We start from the raw sequence: 16172 nt of genomic DNA, 5'->3' as shown, positions 1-16172 counted from the left end.
TCGGACTGCTGGATAAAAAAGCAGGATCTGAGTAAGTTGATGGTTTCAAACCCTGATCTGATATGATTGGTGGTACTTTATTTATATGTGTCTCTTGTCTTATACTTTGTGTGTGTGTAGTCATCATCTGATGTGCTACTTTTATCCCTAGTTGTGTCTACCTTTTTTTTTAGTTGCATGTATTTTGGTATATACTTCTGCCCATGTGTACACCTGCTGTAATTTGTAAACAAGGTATTCCGCTGAAATGTGTGGACTTTTCTGTCTGATTTTTTTAATATAGTTGTAAAGTTCACGTTCTCCAAAGTTTTTGTCCAAGAGTCTGTTTTCATCTGAGGTGTTAATTCAGATTTAAGTTTATGTATGTGCACATACAATTCTGATAAAAGGTTTGCTAATTCAGCAATGATTACTAGACTCAGGTCTAATGAAGATTTGTTTAGAATAGAGTACCAGTTTTCATTGAACTGTTTGTTGTTTTTACATAATGTAGTTTTCAAAGCTATTCGCAAGCCCTAATGAACCCTTTATGCCTCGTTGTATTGTAGTAATATTGCAGCATCTAATCTGTAGTTGTTTTTTTTGTTTTCATAAAAAGATTCCAGTTGTTTCAGATTCTGTTGTATCAAACCTCCTGTTGTAGTAAGTTTTGTCTTGCAAATTTACTGTGCGGGTTTGGACTATGAGTGACTTCATTTTCTTATGACTTGCAGAACTACCACATTCCACTTGACCAATTTTGGTCCTCGAAGAATCGGAAAACGAATCCTATTTATGTTCATGTGTTTCCAGTCTCTTAACAACCACCCACTGCCCCACATTCCACTTAGGGTTTTTCACTTCCCACTTAGTGCCATACCATTCCTGGTATCTATCTTGATGGTGTTCCACTTCTTTGTTGACAATGCCCCTAGGAGCCCACACTGGTTTACCACCATTCAACCAATTTAGCGCCACCTTTGTTATTTTATTTGGAATATTGATGTGCAAAACACACAGCTAAAGGGGTATCTTTACACAGATCCAGGCAAACAGATGAAAAGAGCACAGTGAGAATCCCTCAAGAATCAAGAATTTTAGAACATTCAAGTTTTAAGAGCTTCTTAAACAAAGGGGAAGACTGGTTGTTGATCGGATATTGTGAGCAAGAAAGTTCAAGTGGTTGGCTGCCAATCAAGAAAAGAATGTCCTCCTACTCTAGTAAAGTGAATGCACACAGTATGCAGTAGAGCTTGATTAGCAGATCTTGGGACCATAGTAAGTCTATAAAAAGAGATTTTGCTGTGAAGATAAGGACCTAAAGTGTGAAGGTGCTTGTGCACATGACAAAGGCACTTAAATGTGGTGCATTTATGCACCGGCAACCAATGGAGCATCCTCAGAGTGGAACAAGACTGAGTTCTCTGGGGAAGACTGCAAATCATAAGGGCAGTGGTATTCTAAATAGCTTAACTCCTTCAGTGCCCATGACGAGATGGTCTCGTCATGGAGCGCGGTTGCGCTGTGCCCATGACGAGACTATCTCGTCATGAACCCCGCCCGCTAATGCAACGCCCGGCACAGGGCGGGGAAAGGGCGGGGCACTGAAGGGGTTAAAGACAAGTGAACAGAAAATCAGCTATGCCCACATAAAGGGCATTATTCGTGTGTAGTGAGAAGAATCACCTTCTCGCAGACAAGGGCACTCAGTAAACCATGAAACTGATAAAGTTTCTTCAACAATTTATTTACTTCATAGATTGAGTTTCGACAATTGAGTCTCTCGTTGAAATATCATTTCCAAATGTAATCATACATAACAAAGAATTGTTCTTCTTGAGCACATTAGACATCCACCCAATGCATTTCGGGTCAATAATCTGACCCTTCTTCAGGGGTCTACAAATGAAATGAAACAGGACCATTAAGTTCACTATCCCAAACAAATGAAATAACTCTGGACAGTTAAATCAATGCATAAAAAATCACGTGTATAGACCAAAATACATAAACTGTGATGAAGACAAACCAAATGAAAGAAAATTAACGAAACGAGCGGTAAATAAATATTTAAACTAGAGAGCAGAAAATGAACGGAAGTGAACAATACATGCGGGAAATAAATGTGTAATTGAAAAAATAATAACGAAGCGTGTACTAAGGAGAGATGCAGATAACCCAGGGCCAAAATTCAGTAAAAAAGAAACGCGCCAGCATAAAACGAATGAAAGAAAGTACCAAAAGGTCCCTTTAAATCCCGGAAAGAGCGTATTTAACATGAACTTACTGGAAACCAAACGGTTTTCACATGTCTAAGGCTCTGCGGACGGCGTGAAAGTTCAACGTCGAACTAGATGACAAATCTAAATCACCCTGTGATAGGTTAATATATATAAGCTAAAGTGACGTGATGTGGGAATGGACAGTATAAGCCAATCGGTTACGTGTTAACGTAATCACAACGAATGGGCATCAAGCTGACAGAAATGTAGACGCAAACGGCCTATGAAGCGGCCAGACAAGTAGAAACCCCAAAGAAAAGACCAACATTTCAATAAAGTTAATGAAGAAAGAAAAAGGTTTGAGAAAGGAAAATGTACATAGAAGTGGAAAATAATAAGTGAAAAATATAGACAAAATCTGAATATATTAATAAACATCATCCCGTAACATAATTCATGAATTATAAACAGTGAATTACGGGACCGGATAACACGATTTACCAATGTAACTGTATTCAGCAGACTAGAGAAAACAAGCATATTCTATGCGGTCATTCAACCCAATGGGATGGGAACAATTTAGCTTTTCAATCCAAAAATATTCAGTCCTTAGTCTTTGTTTTACAGGATCCATGTCTCGACGTTGTGTGATCTTTTCAAGTATTGTAAAACGCAGTTGAGAGATTTGGTGACCAGCTTCAATCCAATGTGATGCCACAGATGATTTTAAATTATTTGTTCTGATGTTACTCTTGTGTTCTGAGATACGAATTTTTACTTTCCTCTCATTTTGACCTACGTATATTTTTCCGCAGGGGCATTTAATGGCATATATACAATTAGTTGTATCGCAAGTGCTTGTGTGATGTAAAGCTATGGAGTAACCTTTTGTAGGGTGATTGAATTTGTTGCCGATCATTACATTACCACAGTGGGTGCAGTTTTGACATTGAAGCATACCTCGCCATGGTTTAGTCAATTTCTTGGGTGTATTCAAGATTTCTTTGATGTTTTTAGAACGTTGAAAAGCGAATGTGATTTTATTGTCAAAAAGATCGACAAGATCTGGTTCCATGGAGATAATTCGCCAATGTCTGTTTATAATTTTCTTGATTTGTGATGATTCAGTGGAATATTTCAACACACATACAGTTTTATTTTTGTCTTTTTTATCTGTGGTTTTTTCTTGAAGAAGGTTAACTCTAGGTACCAATGATACCTTATCTGCAGATGTTTTCAACACACTTTCTGGGTAGCCCCTTTGTCGATACTTAATCAATTGTTGTTCAATAGACTTAGTTAAATCTTCATTGTTGGATACAATACGTTTTATTCTGATAAGTTGCGAAGTTGGTAAATGTTTTTTTAACGTTTCAGGATGAAAACTCTGAAAAAGTAAACTGGAGTTTCTGTCAGTCTTTTTAATGTGTAGCTGAGTCGAAATTTGGTTGTGATCAAGCTTGACAATGACATCCAAAAATGTAATGCTTTTTTCATCTATGTGATAGGTGAATTTTATCCGGTCATTGTGTGAGTTCATTGTCGAAATATTCTCCTCAAGTTGTGAGCGTGATCCTTTCCAAATAAAGAATAAATCGTCAATGTACCGTTTGTACATGATAATGCCTTCGTTACACATATTATTGTCAAGGATATGATCAGTTTCAAATTTGCTCATGAAAATGTTGGCGTACGAGGGAGCCCCCCCCCGAATCCCATAGATGTGCCACTCGTTTGATTGTAGAAGTTGTTTTGCCATTCAAAATAACTGCAATACAAAGCAAATTGCATAAGTTCCATGATGAATAATCTTTGTGACTCATCTAATTCGCTTCTTAACAGGCTCCATTCCAATGCTTCAAGGCCTTCGTTATGGGGTATTGAAGTGTATAGCGCTACTACATCAATAGTACACAAACTATAAGATACATCATTTTCAAGTTCAACCAAATTCAACAAGTTCAAAAAAGAGGTAGTGTTTTTAATGTAGGTGACACTTTTTTGGACAATAGGCTGCAAAAATTTGTCCACAAATTTACCAATAGGCTCAGAGATGGACCCACAAGCCGAGACAATGGGCCTGAAAGGAGGATTATGAATATCCTTATGAATCTTTGGCAGCATGTATAGCTTCGGTCTTCTTGGAAATTTTGTCTCAAAAAATTGTTTAGTTTTGGTGCCAATCCAGTTCAATTCAAATGCATGCTTGACAATGTTTTCTAGTATTTGTTGGTATTCTATAGTAGGATCAGATTCCAAAGGCAAATAGATATCTTGATTTGCAACATGTTCATTGACATTTTTGATGTAAAATTCAGTGTCCATTATGACAAGGGCGCCGCCTTTGTCTGCTTTAGAGAAGGTTAGTTGTTTGTCAGCACTCAAATTTTTAAGTGTATTCCATTCTTTGGGAGAAAGATTCAACTTTCTAGGTTTAACGAATTTTATTTCCTGTATGTCAGCAAGTACGGATCTCTCAAAAGCTTCAATAGTTTTGTGAGTGAAAGGCGCACAAAAGGTACTGGTTGGTTTAAAATCCTTATCCCATGTTTCTGTACATTGTGGTGTTTGAGTATCTTTGAAGAAAAATTTTAGTTTCAAGGTTCTGAAAAATTTAAACAAAGCAATTTCCGTTTCTGGTAGATTAGAATGGTAGGTGGGAACAAATGTAATGCCTTTATTCAGTCCTTTAATTTCTGCTTTGGTCAACTGTTTGGATGAAATGTTGACTATGAGGTTGTTTTCGATTTCTGGCTCCTGGTCCTCTCTGCAATTGTTTGATCTGATTCTTTTACTCCTTCTTGTTGGCTTTCTGTTGATGGTGGAGAGTTGGCCGCGGGGCTGATGTCTAAAAAAGCAGGCTGTTGAGTGCTAGTACTTGTAGATGGTTTGGTGATGGATACAGTTGCTTTGTTTAATGGAGCTCTTGACCCTGGAATTTCTGAATCTGATACCACGCTTTCTTGGGATGAGGATGTAGTTGTCTTTTGTGTGGGTTGTGGTTGCCATTTCCTTTGATTATAAACTTCGGCCCAGGTGTAAACTTCTTCTAGCTTATAATCCAGTGTATCTCTGCGATATTTTCTAACTTTTCTTTCGTTGACTTCTTTTGCATATTTTTCCAGTTTCAAGTTGATGTCTTCCAAAGTTTTGGTGAGATCTGGAATTTTATTAATTTCAGTCTGTAAGGTTTTAATTTCCTCTTCTAGTTCAATTAAGACTTTTGAAAGTTCTTCCACAATCAAGAGAATCAAATCTAATGAACATTTGTTCAATATCTGATACCATCTTTCAACAAATTTCTTGCTGTTTTTACATAACATTGGCTTGAGGGCTATCCTAAGTCCCCTAAGTATTCTTTTGTTTTTGTGATAATGAATTAACGTGGTGGCGTGCATCCTTTGGTTAATTTCTTTTTTACTTATGTATTCAAACTGTCGTAAAAGTTGAGAAGTGGTGGTTTTTTGTGGAGTGAAACTTCTGGTCTCCTGGATCAAATCGTAAATTTCCTGGGCTGCTTCTGCGGAGAAGCCGAGTGTTTCAGCTTTGTTGGTGGTTAATTGTGCAATGTCATCTAATTGCATGATTGCTGGTGGTGCAAACAAGGATGGGAAGGACTGAGGAACAAATGAAAACCACTGTGTTATCCCTGTGCACTGTAGACGATTAGACAAAGTTCAAAGAATTTATGTTGGTGCTCCTTGTGTCACGCGGAGTCCTCCCGCGTCTTTAAAAGAATTATTCGTGTGTAGTGAGAAGAATCACCTTCTCGCAGACAAGGGCACTCAGTAAACCATGAAACTGATAAAGTTTCTTCAACAATTTATTTACTTCATAGATTGAGTTTCGACAATTGAGTTTGGGATAGTGAACTTAATGGTCCTGTTTCATTTCATTTGTAGACCCCTGAAGAAGGGTCAGATTATTGACCCGAAATGCATTGGGTGAATGTCTAATGTGCTCAAGAAGAACAATTCTTTGTTATGTATGATTACATTTGGAAATGATATTTCAACGAGAGACTCAATTGTCGAAACTCAATCTATGAAGTAAATAAATTGTTGAAGAAACTTTATCAGTTTCATGGTTTACTGAGTGCCCTTGTCTGCGAGAAGGTGATTCTTCTCACTACACACGAATAATTCTTTTAAAGACGCGGGAGGACTCCGCGTGACACAAGGAGCACCAACATAAATTCTTTGAACTTTGTCTAATCGTCTAGAGTGCACAGGGATAACACAGTGGTTTTCACATAAAGGGCATTGCCATAATTCAGCCTTCTTGCAAGCAGCGCCTGAATGATAATGATAATTTTCCAGCAATGAAGTAGAAGCCAGTGGAAGATTTTGTGCAACATGCGCAGGATAGCATAACATGTCCCATACAGCTGTAATATGATATTTCATAGAAAGACTTATCAACAATGATGCCAAACTTTCTAGCTGCTTCCTTCGACTGGGGCCAGGGCCAACGTTACTGGGCCATCAGTTATGAGACCAGATATAAATAGCTCTTATGAAAAGGATAATTTGGGTCTTCAACCCACTTAACTCAAGACAGTTGTTCCTCATTAAGGTGGTCATGTTAGTCATGTAGTCCACGGACTGATATCTAGTTGCTGCTATATGATCGGCAACAGAGATAATCCATTACGTGTCATCTTCATAAGTGACAATATTATTACCACTAGCTCTGACAATTCCTGCAAGAGGAGCCATATAGATATGAAATAGCATAGGTCTAAGAGATGAACCCTAGGGAACTCTACAAGGAGTGGACACAGGATTCAAGTTAAAAGAGGGAAGATAAACTGGGTTCTGTCAGTAAGAGAGGACGAAAAATATCATAAGGCATTAAAAAAACGCAATCTTCTGATCATAATGGCACAATAGACCGTATTTAAGGCTGCTGATAGGTCAAGGAGAATGAGGACAACAGGTATGCCTTCATCCAGCACGAGCCTGGTGCGATCAGTGGCAGCTATTAAAGCAGTTTCAGTGTTATGGGCTGCCCTAAGTCCCGACAGGGAGAAATCCAGCAACATGTGTCCCTCCAAAAAGGAGGATAGCTGTAGATTGATCAGCCTTTTGCTGTATTTGGGCAGATAAGGAAGCAGGGAAATAGGATGAAAATTTGACAGATCTGTGGGATTTGCTAACGTTTTGTTTTAAGCAGAGGAAGCACATTCACATGTTTTCATGCAACAGGAGACTTGCCTGAATAAAGGATCAGACAAAAATGTCAGTCAGGTGAGTATTAAAGAAGGTGGAGTCAGATGTCATGATCTGGTGAAGACAAGAGTGATCAGGAGAACCTGAACTAATACGCTGCATGGTTAGCTACACTTTAGAGCTGTTGATGGTATCAAACGAAGCTTAAGATCTGTCCTGGGTAAGGTGTGCTCATCCAGAGCAAAAGGTAAATGCTTAAGATCACAGGCAATCAAATTTGGAATAGATTTTCTAAATGTTATCTTTATAGTACGCAAACAACATACCACGTAGAGTGGGTGATGAAGAGATCATATGGGCACAGGCAGGAGGGTTAGTGACTTCTCTGGCAATTTTCAAAATTTCCAATGAGTGTATTCATCTCAATTTATGAGGCTCTAATTTAGTGTGCTGCCAGCTTATTTTCATGTAATTTGTGAGCGTACATCTTTGTCTGTTACATCTGCCTACCTTGCTTGGAGGTTTGCAGCAGGGCTACAATATTTAGCGCTTCGGTGATGGCTGTGTTGTACTGAGAAACCGCTGTATTGATGTAATTAAGAGTGCTTTATGTAAGTTGCCTGGTAAGCTACTGCTGTTAACTTGTTTCCAAGGTCTCTTTGTAGATCTGACAAGGTAAGGAGAAGCCGAAGATCTAACAGCAAACCTGGCAGAGAACTGCAAAAGGAAGTAATTAGACCTTAGGTGGGGTCATTGATTCAATATTAATAAATAGCATTTGGATTATAAGTATGACACCTGGTTGCCTAACCTTGAGTAACATATAAGGCGAAATATAAATCAGTATTTGGAGAGGTGCTTTAGGACCACAACATATGTGTAGTGTTTTAGCAGCATAATTGCCAGCAGGGTATGCCATCTGGATACAATCTTTTATCATTCTGTTGGTTCTTTCTACAAGGCGACTGGCCTTGTTAAAATATGGTTTGGTCCTCAAATGGTGTTAGATAAATCTTCTAAGAATGTCATGATCTCTTTAGAGTCCAATGTCCGCAAACCGCAATGTCCGCAAACCTCATGAGATCAAAATGTATTAACCGCATACAATTAGCATTTTGAAAGAATCAAATGTTTCCAGCGCCCTCTCTCTAATTAAATGGAATGTATATTTAAAAACAGGAGGAAGGAAATTGTTTTTAAATAAAAAACCTAAACAAACTGTTTTCTGGACTGCTAAACATCTGCCGATACTGTAGCCCCACAAACTGCCCTCCGTTGTCAGTAACAATTATACTGGGGATGTCCTCAACAGAAAATGTGTCTATAAGAAACTCGCAAATAATTCTAGTGTTGATATTGATTACTAACCCGAGTGGTTCAAAGAGAATGCTAATCCGCTAAAAAAAAACATGTGTTTGTTTGGAATGGTAGGTAAATTAATAGGGCTCAAAACATCTGTCTCGTTTACTCATGGGTTTAGCTGGTACGCAAACGGGAGAAAAGGAAGTCTTGCAGGTAGATTTCATCTTGTCACTCAACCCACATAAACCATCCCCTTACTCTCTAGAATAGATTGCATACCGGAGAGGAAGTACTCATCTCTAACTTTATTTATCATGAGGCTCCTCCCCAATAGTCCTCAGGGGCAATATCAGCCTGGATGGTCTGGAAAAAAAATCCCTCTCAAGACAATAGTTATAACTAGTTAAGTGAAATCAAACTGGCAAACCATTTTTAAAGCGACTAATCTGCACATCAGAGTGTCATTTTTAAATAAATATTTTTAATTATTGCAAAATACTTATATCCAGGATATTCCTAAATGTCATACCCCGAATATGAAACTACATCAATCAATCTGAGTCCTGATGAACAGAATACTAAAAAAGTGATAAAAGGAACTGTATTATTAAAAGCATATACTCACTAGAATGGTCAGTTCATCCACATCTTTAATTGCATCTAATTTGTCCAAAAGAGGAGTCTGCGTTTTCACCTGATCCTGGTCGATCTGCTGAGACCTGAATGTGGCAAAAAACATGTACATGAACGGTATAATACAGAATGCAAAATATGGGATATAGAATGAGCCTCCGAAACGTGCTGCAATAGCAAAAGAGCAAACAACGCTCAACTGATAGCTGGGACGCTTATTGGTCATATAAAAGTGTTAAAAGATTATGGCATTCTTCAAGTTAAAATAGCACAAGAAGCGTGATTAGGTACAGAAAACCAACATGTTTAGAGGGCAAATAGGCACTTCACTTCTAAGGGTACAGTGCATTCAATCATAAGGGAAAAGGCACAAGACAATGAAGAGATTCTATATGGATGGGATTGGAACTCAGCTCACTGTTGCATGAGGTGAAAATCGTCATGAGCAATGACTGGAAAACGTGCGCCTGGAAGTTTCAAAGAAGTATACAAAAAAGTGATGCTTGAATTAATCTCAGCCGCTGGTAATTATTTGAGGCCACATCCCAATCTAATGTTATTTTGCACACCATGCTACCTCAGTTTGAACTCAGCAATGTGCAATTCAGTCTTGGCTCTGCGGCATTAGGTACAGTCCAGCTTGAACTGCCAGGCCAGGTCCTTCCCTGAACACAAGCAACCCATAACCAGGTTAGGCCAACTTGGGCCTCCTCAGTCGGTTGGTTGCAGAATTCGGAGGTTACACAAACACATAAAACAAATTCTTAAAAAAATATTTTAAAAAATTTAATATAAAAATTCAATCAGTCATCCAGGTATATACAAAGTTCACACTCATAAAGGACTCAAATGATTAAAAGCAACATAAATACAATAATAAAAAGAAAGGGAAAACAAGACAATCACATTTTTCATTAATCCAAACTAATTTGTAAGAATCATAAAGGACAACACATAGATAAGACTATTTCCTTTTTATGTGGTCCTGTTCCCCAAATTTAGTCACTATAGCTTAGACACGTTTCGGTGGAATATAAATTGTACCACCACCTTCTTCAGGACAAAAACGTTCTACCTCTTTAGAAAATCAATAATATCCCTGTTTGGAAGACATAATATAAATACAAATAAATATACCCTATAACACATAGTACAAAGACATAGATTTCAATGGCACATTTCAACTCAAATTCCTTTGACAAGTAATACAATTCCTACGTGAAAAACATACATCCAATTAAATGCACAACTTTACATCACTGCCGCCTATGACAACATTGTGGAAAGACATACATTTCAAGAACACATATTAACTCAGATTCTTTTGTGCCATCCATTTAAAAAACAAAACTAATTTATATAGAGCGTTATGTAATACCACAACACTTACCCCCCACACTTCATTCAGGACTGGTTGCGACACTCCTACACACAAGCCTTCACAAAATTACATACATGCCCATGTGTAAATCCGTTCATTAACTCACCAGTGGGAGCCACTGAGTTTGCCTATACGTCTCCACCATGTATTAAATATGTTCAGTTTTTCACAACTATAAAAAACCTGAATTCCGATAAAAGATAAATCAAGACGCCACTCTTATTTCAAACAATGCCAATATAGCGTTACTAGATGTAGCCAATATAGATATATCACCCAACCAACGGCGCGCTCACCAAGGGCCATTCACCATTTCCTAGCGCCGTCGGCGTCTGAGGTCAAAACCAATCACCCGGCCCGTTCCTAGTAAAGCCTTTTAAATGGCCCAACGTGATGCCGTAAGTCGCGTGTATTACAATTCTAATGTCCGCAAACCTCATGAGATCAAAATGTATTAACCACGTGTAATTTGCATTTTGAAAAGAATCAAATTTTTCCAGCAACCTCCATGTAATGAAACGTAATGTATATTTAAAAGCAGGAGGAAGGAAATTGTTTAAAAGAAAAGCCTAAACAAACTGTTTTCGGGACTGCTAAACATCTACCGATACTGTAGCCTCACAAATAGAGTGTGTGTGTGTTTATGATCAAGGCCTCTGGAAGGTTGAAATGCGTCATGGCGGGCATGCAAAGCAGTTAATAAACTCACTTCGCACTCGCAACTGGGTCTGTTCTCGTCTGTTCCTGTGATATATATATATATATATATATTTTTTTTTTCCCCCCCACAAAAAAACAAAGGTTACAGTGACGTTATAGTTAGGGTCGTAATTTTACTCATACAAAACCAGAGAAATTCACCCATTATAGTTAACTATAACTCGTGCCCCCGCAATGCACTGCTTATGACCTAACATATTACATCACTCATGACATGGTCAGTGACATCAATGATGACATCTCAAATGACATCACTGGTGACTTTATTCAGTGACTGTTTTTAAAACGTTTATGAGTGTTAAATATATATATATATATATATATATATATTATCTACTGGCGGTCGCCAGTAGATAGTTATAGTTAGGACCGAGTTTCCATAGGAAATCCGCAACATTCTATTTGGAATAACTTTGGCGCCGGTCGACGAATCCTCGCGAACTTTTCAAAACTAATGGGGCGCTACGCTCCGCTCCTACCATGAAAGTCTCGGGGGGATTCGTCAAGCGGGGGCTGAGAAAAAAGGGGGGTCCCAAAACGCGTTTTCCCCATGCATTTTCCCATAGGACCTTTAGTCCGAGCTACAGCCCGAACGGCTGAACAGAATTACTTGAAATTTGGCAGAGAGGTAGTCCTCAGGTCAAGGATGTGCCTTTTGTAGGTCTGGTGTAAATCTGTTCAGTAGGTCCTGAGAAAATAGCATTTAAATCAATATATATATCTGTAAGCGCGCTCCGTGCGCTTACCGTAAGCTTACCGTACACGTACGGTGCCGTGCGCGAGCTCAATTCTGATTGGTGGTTACATGACTGTAAACATTCAAATCGGTCGAAATCAGGAAGTGTCGGCCGCCATTTTCTGTCTCTCGCACTGAGAAACAAAGGTGGGGAACGTGAAAAGGGGGCAACGAAGAGAGTTGCAGACCCCCTAGTGTTTGTCAGGGGGTCCAAGAAGGACCCAAAAGTACGAAAAATACATTTAATAATTTTAAAAAAGAAATCGCGGAGTGTGCGTACGGTAAGCAGGGTGTGCGCACAGTGAAAAACCAGAAAATAAATAAATAAATAAATACATAACTTAGCATTTAAAAAACCGTACAAATTCACTGAAAAAACCATAGGTTTCACACACGTTATAGTTAGGAATTATCATTTACAAAACCTTGCAAATTCACTTAAAAAACCATAGGTTTCACACATGTTATAGTTAGCTGTACATTTCACTCGTAAAAAACCAATGAAATTCCACGTTATAGTTAGATCAGGTAACTATAACTTGCGCGACCGCAATCCACAATGTGTAATTTCAGATGTCATCATTGATGTCATGAGTGATGTCACTGACCATGTCATGAGTGATGTAATATGTGACGTCATCAGCAGTTTATTGTGGGCGCGCAAGTTATAGTTACCTGATCTAACTATAACGTGGAATTTCATTGATTTTTTACGAGTGAAATGTACAGCTAACTATAACATGTGTGAAACCTATGGTTTTTTAAGTGAATATATATATATATATATATATATATATATTATCTACTGGCGGTCGCCAGTAGATAGTTATAGTTAGGATCGTGTTTCCATAGGAAATCCGCAACATTCTATTTGGAATAACTTTGGCGCTGATTGACGAATCCTCGCGAAATTTTCAAAATAGGCGGGGCGCTCCGCTCCGCTCCTTCCCCGAAAGTCTCGGGGGGATTCGTCAAGCGGGGGCTGAGAAAAAGGGGGGGGTCCCAAAACGAGTTTTCCCCATGCATTTTTCCATAGGACCTTTAGTCCAAGCTACAGCCCGAACGGCTGAACAGAATTACTTGAAATTTGGCAGAGAGGTAGTCCTCAGGTCAGGGATGTGCCTTTTGCAGGTCTGGTGTAAATCTGTTCAGTATTTCCTGAGAAAATAGCATTTAAAAGCATATATATATCTATAGGCGCGCACCGTGCGCGCACGGTAAAACTTACCGTACGCGCACGCTGCCGTGCGCGAGCGCGATTCTGATTGGTTGTTAGATCTTAGTAAACATTCGAATCGGTCGAAACCAGGAAGTGTCGGCCGCCATTTTGTCTCTCGCAGTCTGAGGGGGTGAAAAACAAAGGTGGAGAACGTGAAAAGGGGGCAGGGTGGACAGTTCCTGACCCCCTAGCCTTTGTCAGGGGTCCCAGAAGGACCCCCAAGGGCCAAAATGTCTTTTAATTTTTTTACGAAAAATCGCGGAGTGCGCGTAGCGTGCGTGCATGGTAGACGTGGGTGCGCGGTGCGCGAAGCGCACCGTGTGCCCACAGCGCGCGCACAGTGCGTGAAGCGCACCGTGCGCGCACGGTGAAAAATCTTAAAAAATAAATAAATAAATACATAACTTAGCATTTAATAAACCGTACAAATTCACTGAAAAAACCATAGGTTTCACACACGTTATAGTTAGGAATTAGCATTTAAAAAACCTTGCAAATTCACTTAAAAAAACCATAGGTTTCACACATGTTATAGTTAGCTGGACATTTCACTCGTGAAAAACCATTGAAATTCCCCCATTTTAGTTAGTGCAGGCAACTATAACTCACGCGACCGCAATCCTCTGCTGATGACGTCAGATATTACATCACTGATGACATATGTGGCTTTCTGAAAAAAAAATATTTGTAATATATGTATAGCTAAAAATTAATGGAAGAAGACATGGGTAAATAAGTGTCTAAATACAGTGATGTAATATCGGACGTCATCAGCAGAGGATTGCGGTTGCGTGAGTTATAGTTGCCTGCACTAACTATAACGGGGGAATTTCAATGGTTTTTCACGAGTGAAATGTCCAGCTAACTATAACATGTGTGAAACCTATGGCTTTTTTAAGTGAATATATATATATATATATATGTGATCAAGGGTACGTTGTATACCCGAAACGCGTCATAAGGCTTAAATAATAAAAAAAGTTCCAGCCACAAAACCTTGGGTCCGTGATTCTATATTCAATATCCAGGAGTCATTTATGATTTATATATATATATATATATATATATATATATATATATATATATATATATATACACACTAAGGTGTATTGATGAATCAGTGGGTGTATGAGTGTCTGTATGGATGACTCAGTGGGTGCATGACTGACTGTATAAGTGAGTGATTTGGTGTCTCAGTTAATGCATAGGTGAGTGACTGGTTGTGTAAATGAGTGTATCAATCTGTCAGTTGATGTCTAAGTGGGTGTATGAGTGTGTTAGTGGGTACATGAATGGCTATATGGGTGATTGATTGTCTGACTACCTCTATGGTTGTCTGGGTGTGTGGGTGAGGAGGCATTTGACTGCCTGCATGGATGAGTGAGTCAGTGGTTGTATGGAGTACTGTGTGTGTGTCTGAGAATGTCTGAGAAGCTGTATGAGTGAGTGAGTGTCTGTACGATGGTGTCGATGATTGAGTGCATGTGTCAGTATGGGTGAGTATCTGGGTATGTGAAAGGTAGTATAGGTGAATGACGGGGTATATGAGTTACTGTATGTGTGAGTGAGTGAATATGAGAGTGGCTATATGGATGAGTGCATGCTTCTCTCACTAACTGTATAGGTGGGTGAGTACGTGTAACTATTTGCATGAGTAAGTAAGTGGGTGTGTGTGTAACTGTTTGGGTGATTAAGTGGCTGTGTGATTGACTGCATGGACGAGTATCTAGATGTATGAGTAGTTCGATGGCTGACTCACTCAGTGTGTTAGTGCCGGTATGAGTAGATATGTCAATGTCTGTAGTAGTCAGTGAGTGGGTGTATGAGTGGCAGTATGGGTGAGCAAGTGGATGTGTGTGTAGATCTATGAATCAGTGAGTAGGTGTGTAAGTACTGGTATGGCTCTGTGAATGAGTTTGTGAATGGTTGTGTGGGGGTAGAGTGGAGAGGATGTATAGAAGATTATATGGGGTCTAAGTATGTCAGAGATGCCGCGGATGTCATCAGTGATGTCATTTGAAATGTCATCAGAGATGTCACTGACCAGGTCATGAGTGATGTAATATGTGAGGTTATAAGCAGTGCATTGCGGGGCACGAGTTATAGTTAACTCGGGTAACTATAACGGCTGAATTTCTCTGGTTTTGTATGAGTAAATTCTAACTCTAACTATAACGTCCCAGTAACTTTTAGTTTTTTTTGTGAATTTTGAAGATTTTTTCCAATTCGATTTGTTAACTATAGAATTCTTGTAACCTTTGGTTTTTTTCAGTGAATTTTGACGGTTTAAAAAAATGCTAATTCCCAACTAGAACGTCCCTGTAACCTTTGTTTTTTTGGGTGAATTTCTAAGGTTTTTTACATAGCAGTCACATTTGCACAGTGAAGGAGAAAGGGGGCTTGGCCTCTGACCATCTCTCATGAATTACGCTGTGTAGGACTTGCAGAAGGTACCAGGAGGGCTTCTTGGCTCCCAAGGTCCCTCGGGAGCCAAGGGGACTTTATCCTCCAACTAGTAGTGCACCGGGAGGCACGTTTGCAGAGTGTTGGAGAAAGGGTGTGTGGCCTCTGATTCTCGTCAATTCTGCTGTGTGGGGACATCCTGGGGAGCCAACTACCCCTCTTATCACCTCCAGTAAGTCCCACACAGTGGGTTTGCTGAAAGTTTTTCAGTGGACATGCCCCCTTTCTCCACCACTCTGAAAACGCGCCTCTTGGTGCACTACTAGCTGGGGGATAAAGTCCCCTTGGCTCTTGAGGGTCCATGGGGGCCAACCAGCCATACTGTTACCTCCAATGAGACCCACAC

At 39.3% G+C, this 16172-nt stretch overlaps 1 protein-coding gene across 2 annotated transcripts in view; it reads right to left on the bottom strand.

The window, feature by feature from the left end:
* The window catches only part of SMTN (smoothelin), a 981050-nt gene that overhangs the window by 691713 nt on the left and 273165 nt on the right, over positions 1-16172 (bottom strand). For both annotated transcript variants that reach the window (XM_085636208.1, XM_085636207.1), the window contains exon 4: positions 9300-9393. In XM_085636208.1, coding sequence (XP_085492334.1) covers positions 9300-9393 — 94 coding nt within the window. The remainder of the gene's footprint in view (positions 1-9299; positions 9394-16172) is intronic.

The sequence above is a fragment of the Triturus cristatus genome, chromosome 11 (genome assembly GCF_964204655.1).
Source record: "Triturus cristatus chromosome 11, aTriCri1.1, whole genome shotgun sequence".
Lineage (NCBI taxonomy): Eukaryota > Metazoa > Chordata > Amphibia > Caudata > Salamandridae > Triturus > Triturus cristatus.
Note: the sequence above shows the minus strand (reverse complement) of the source record. Positions and strands in the feature narration are given on the sequence as shown.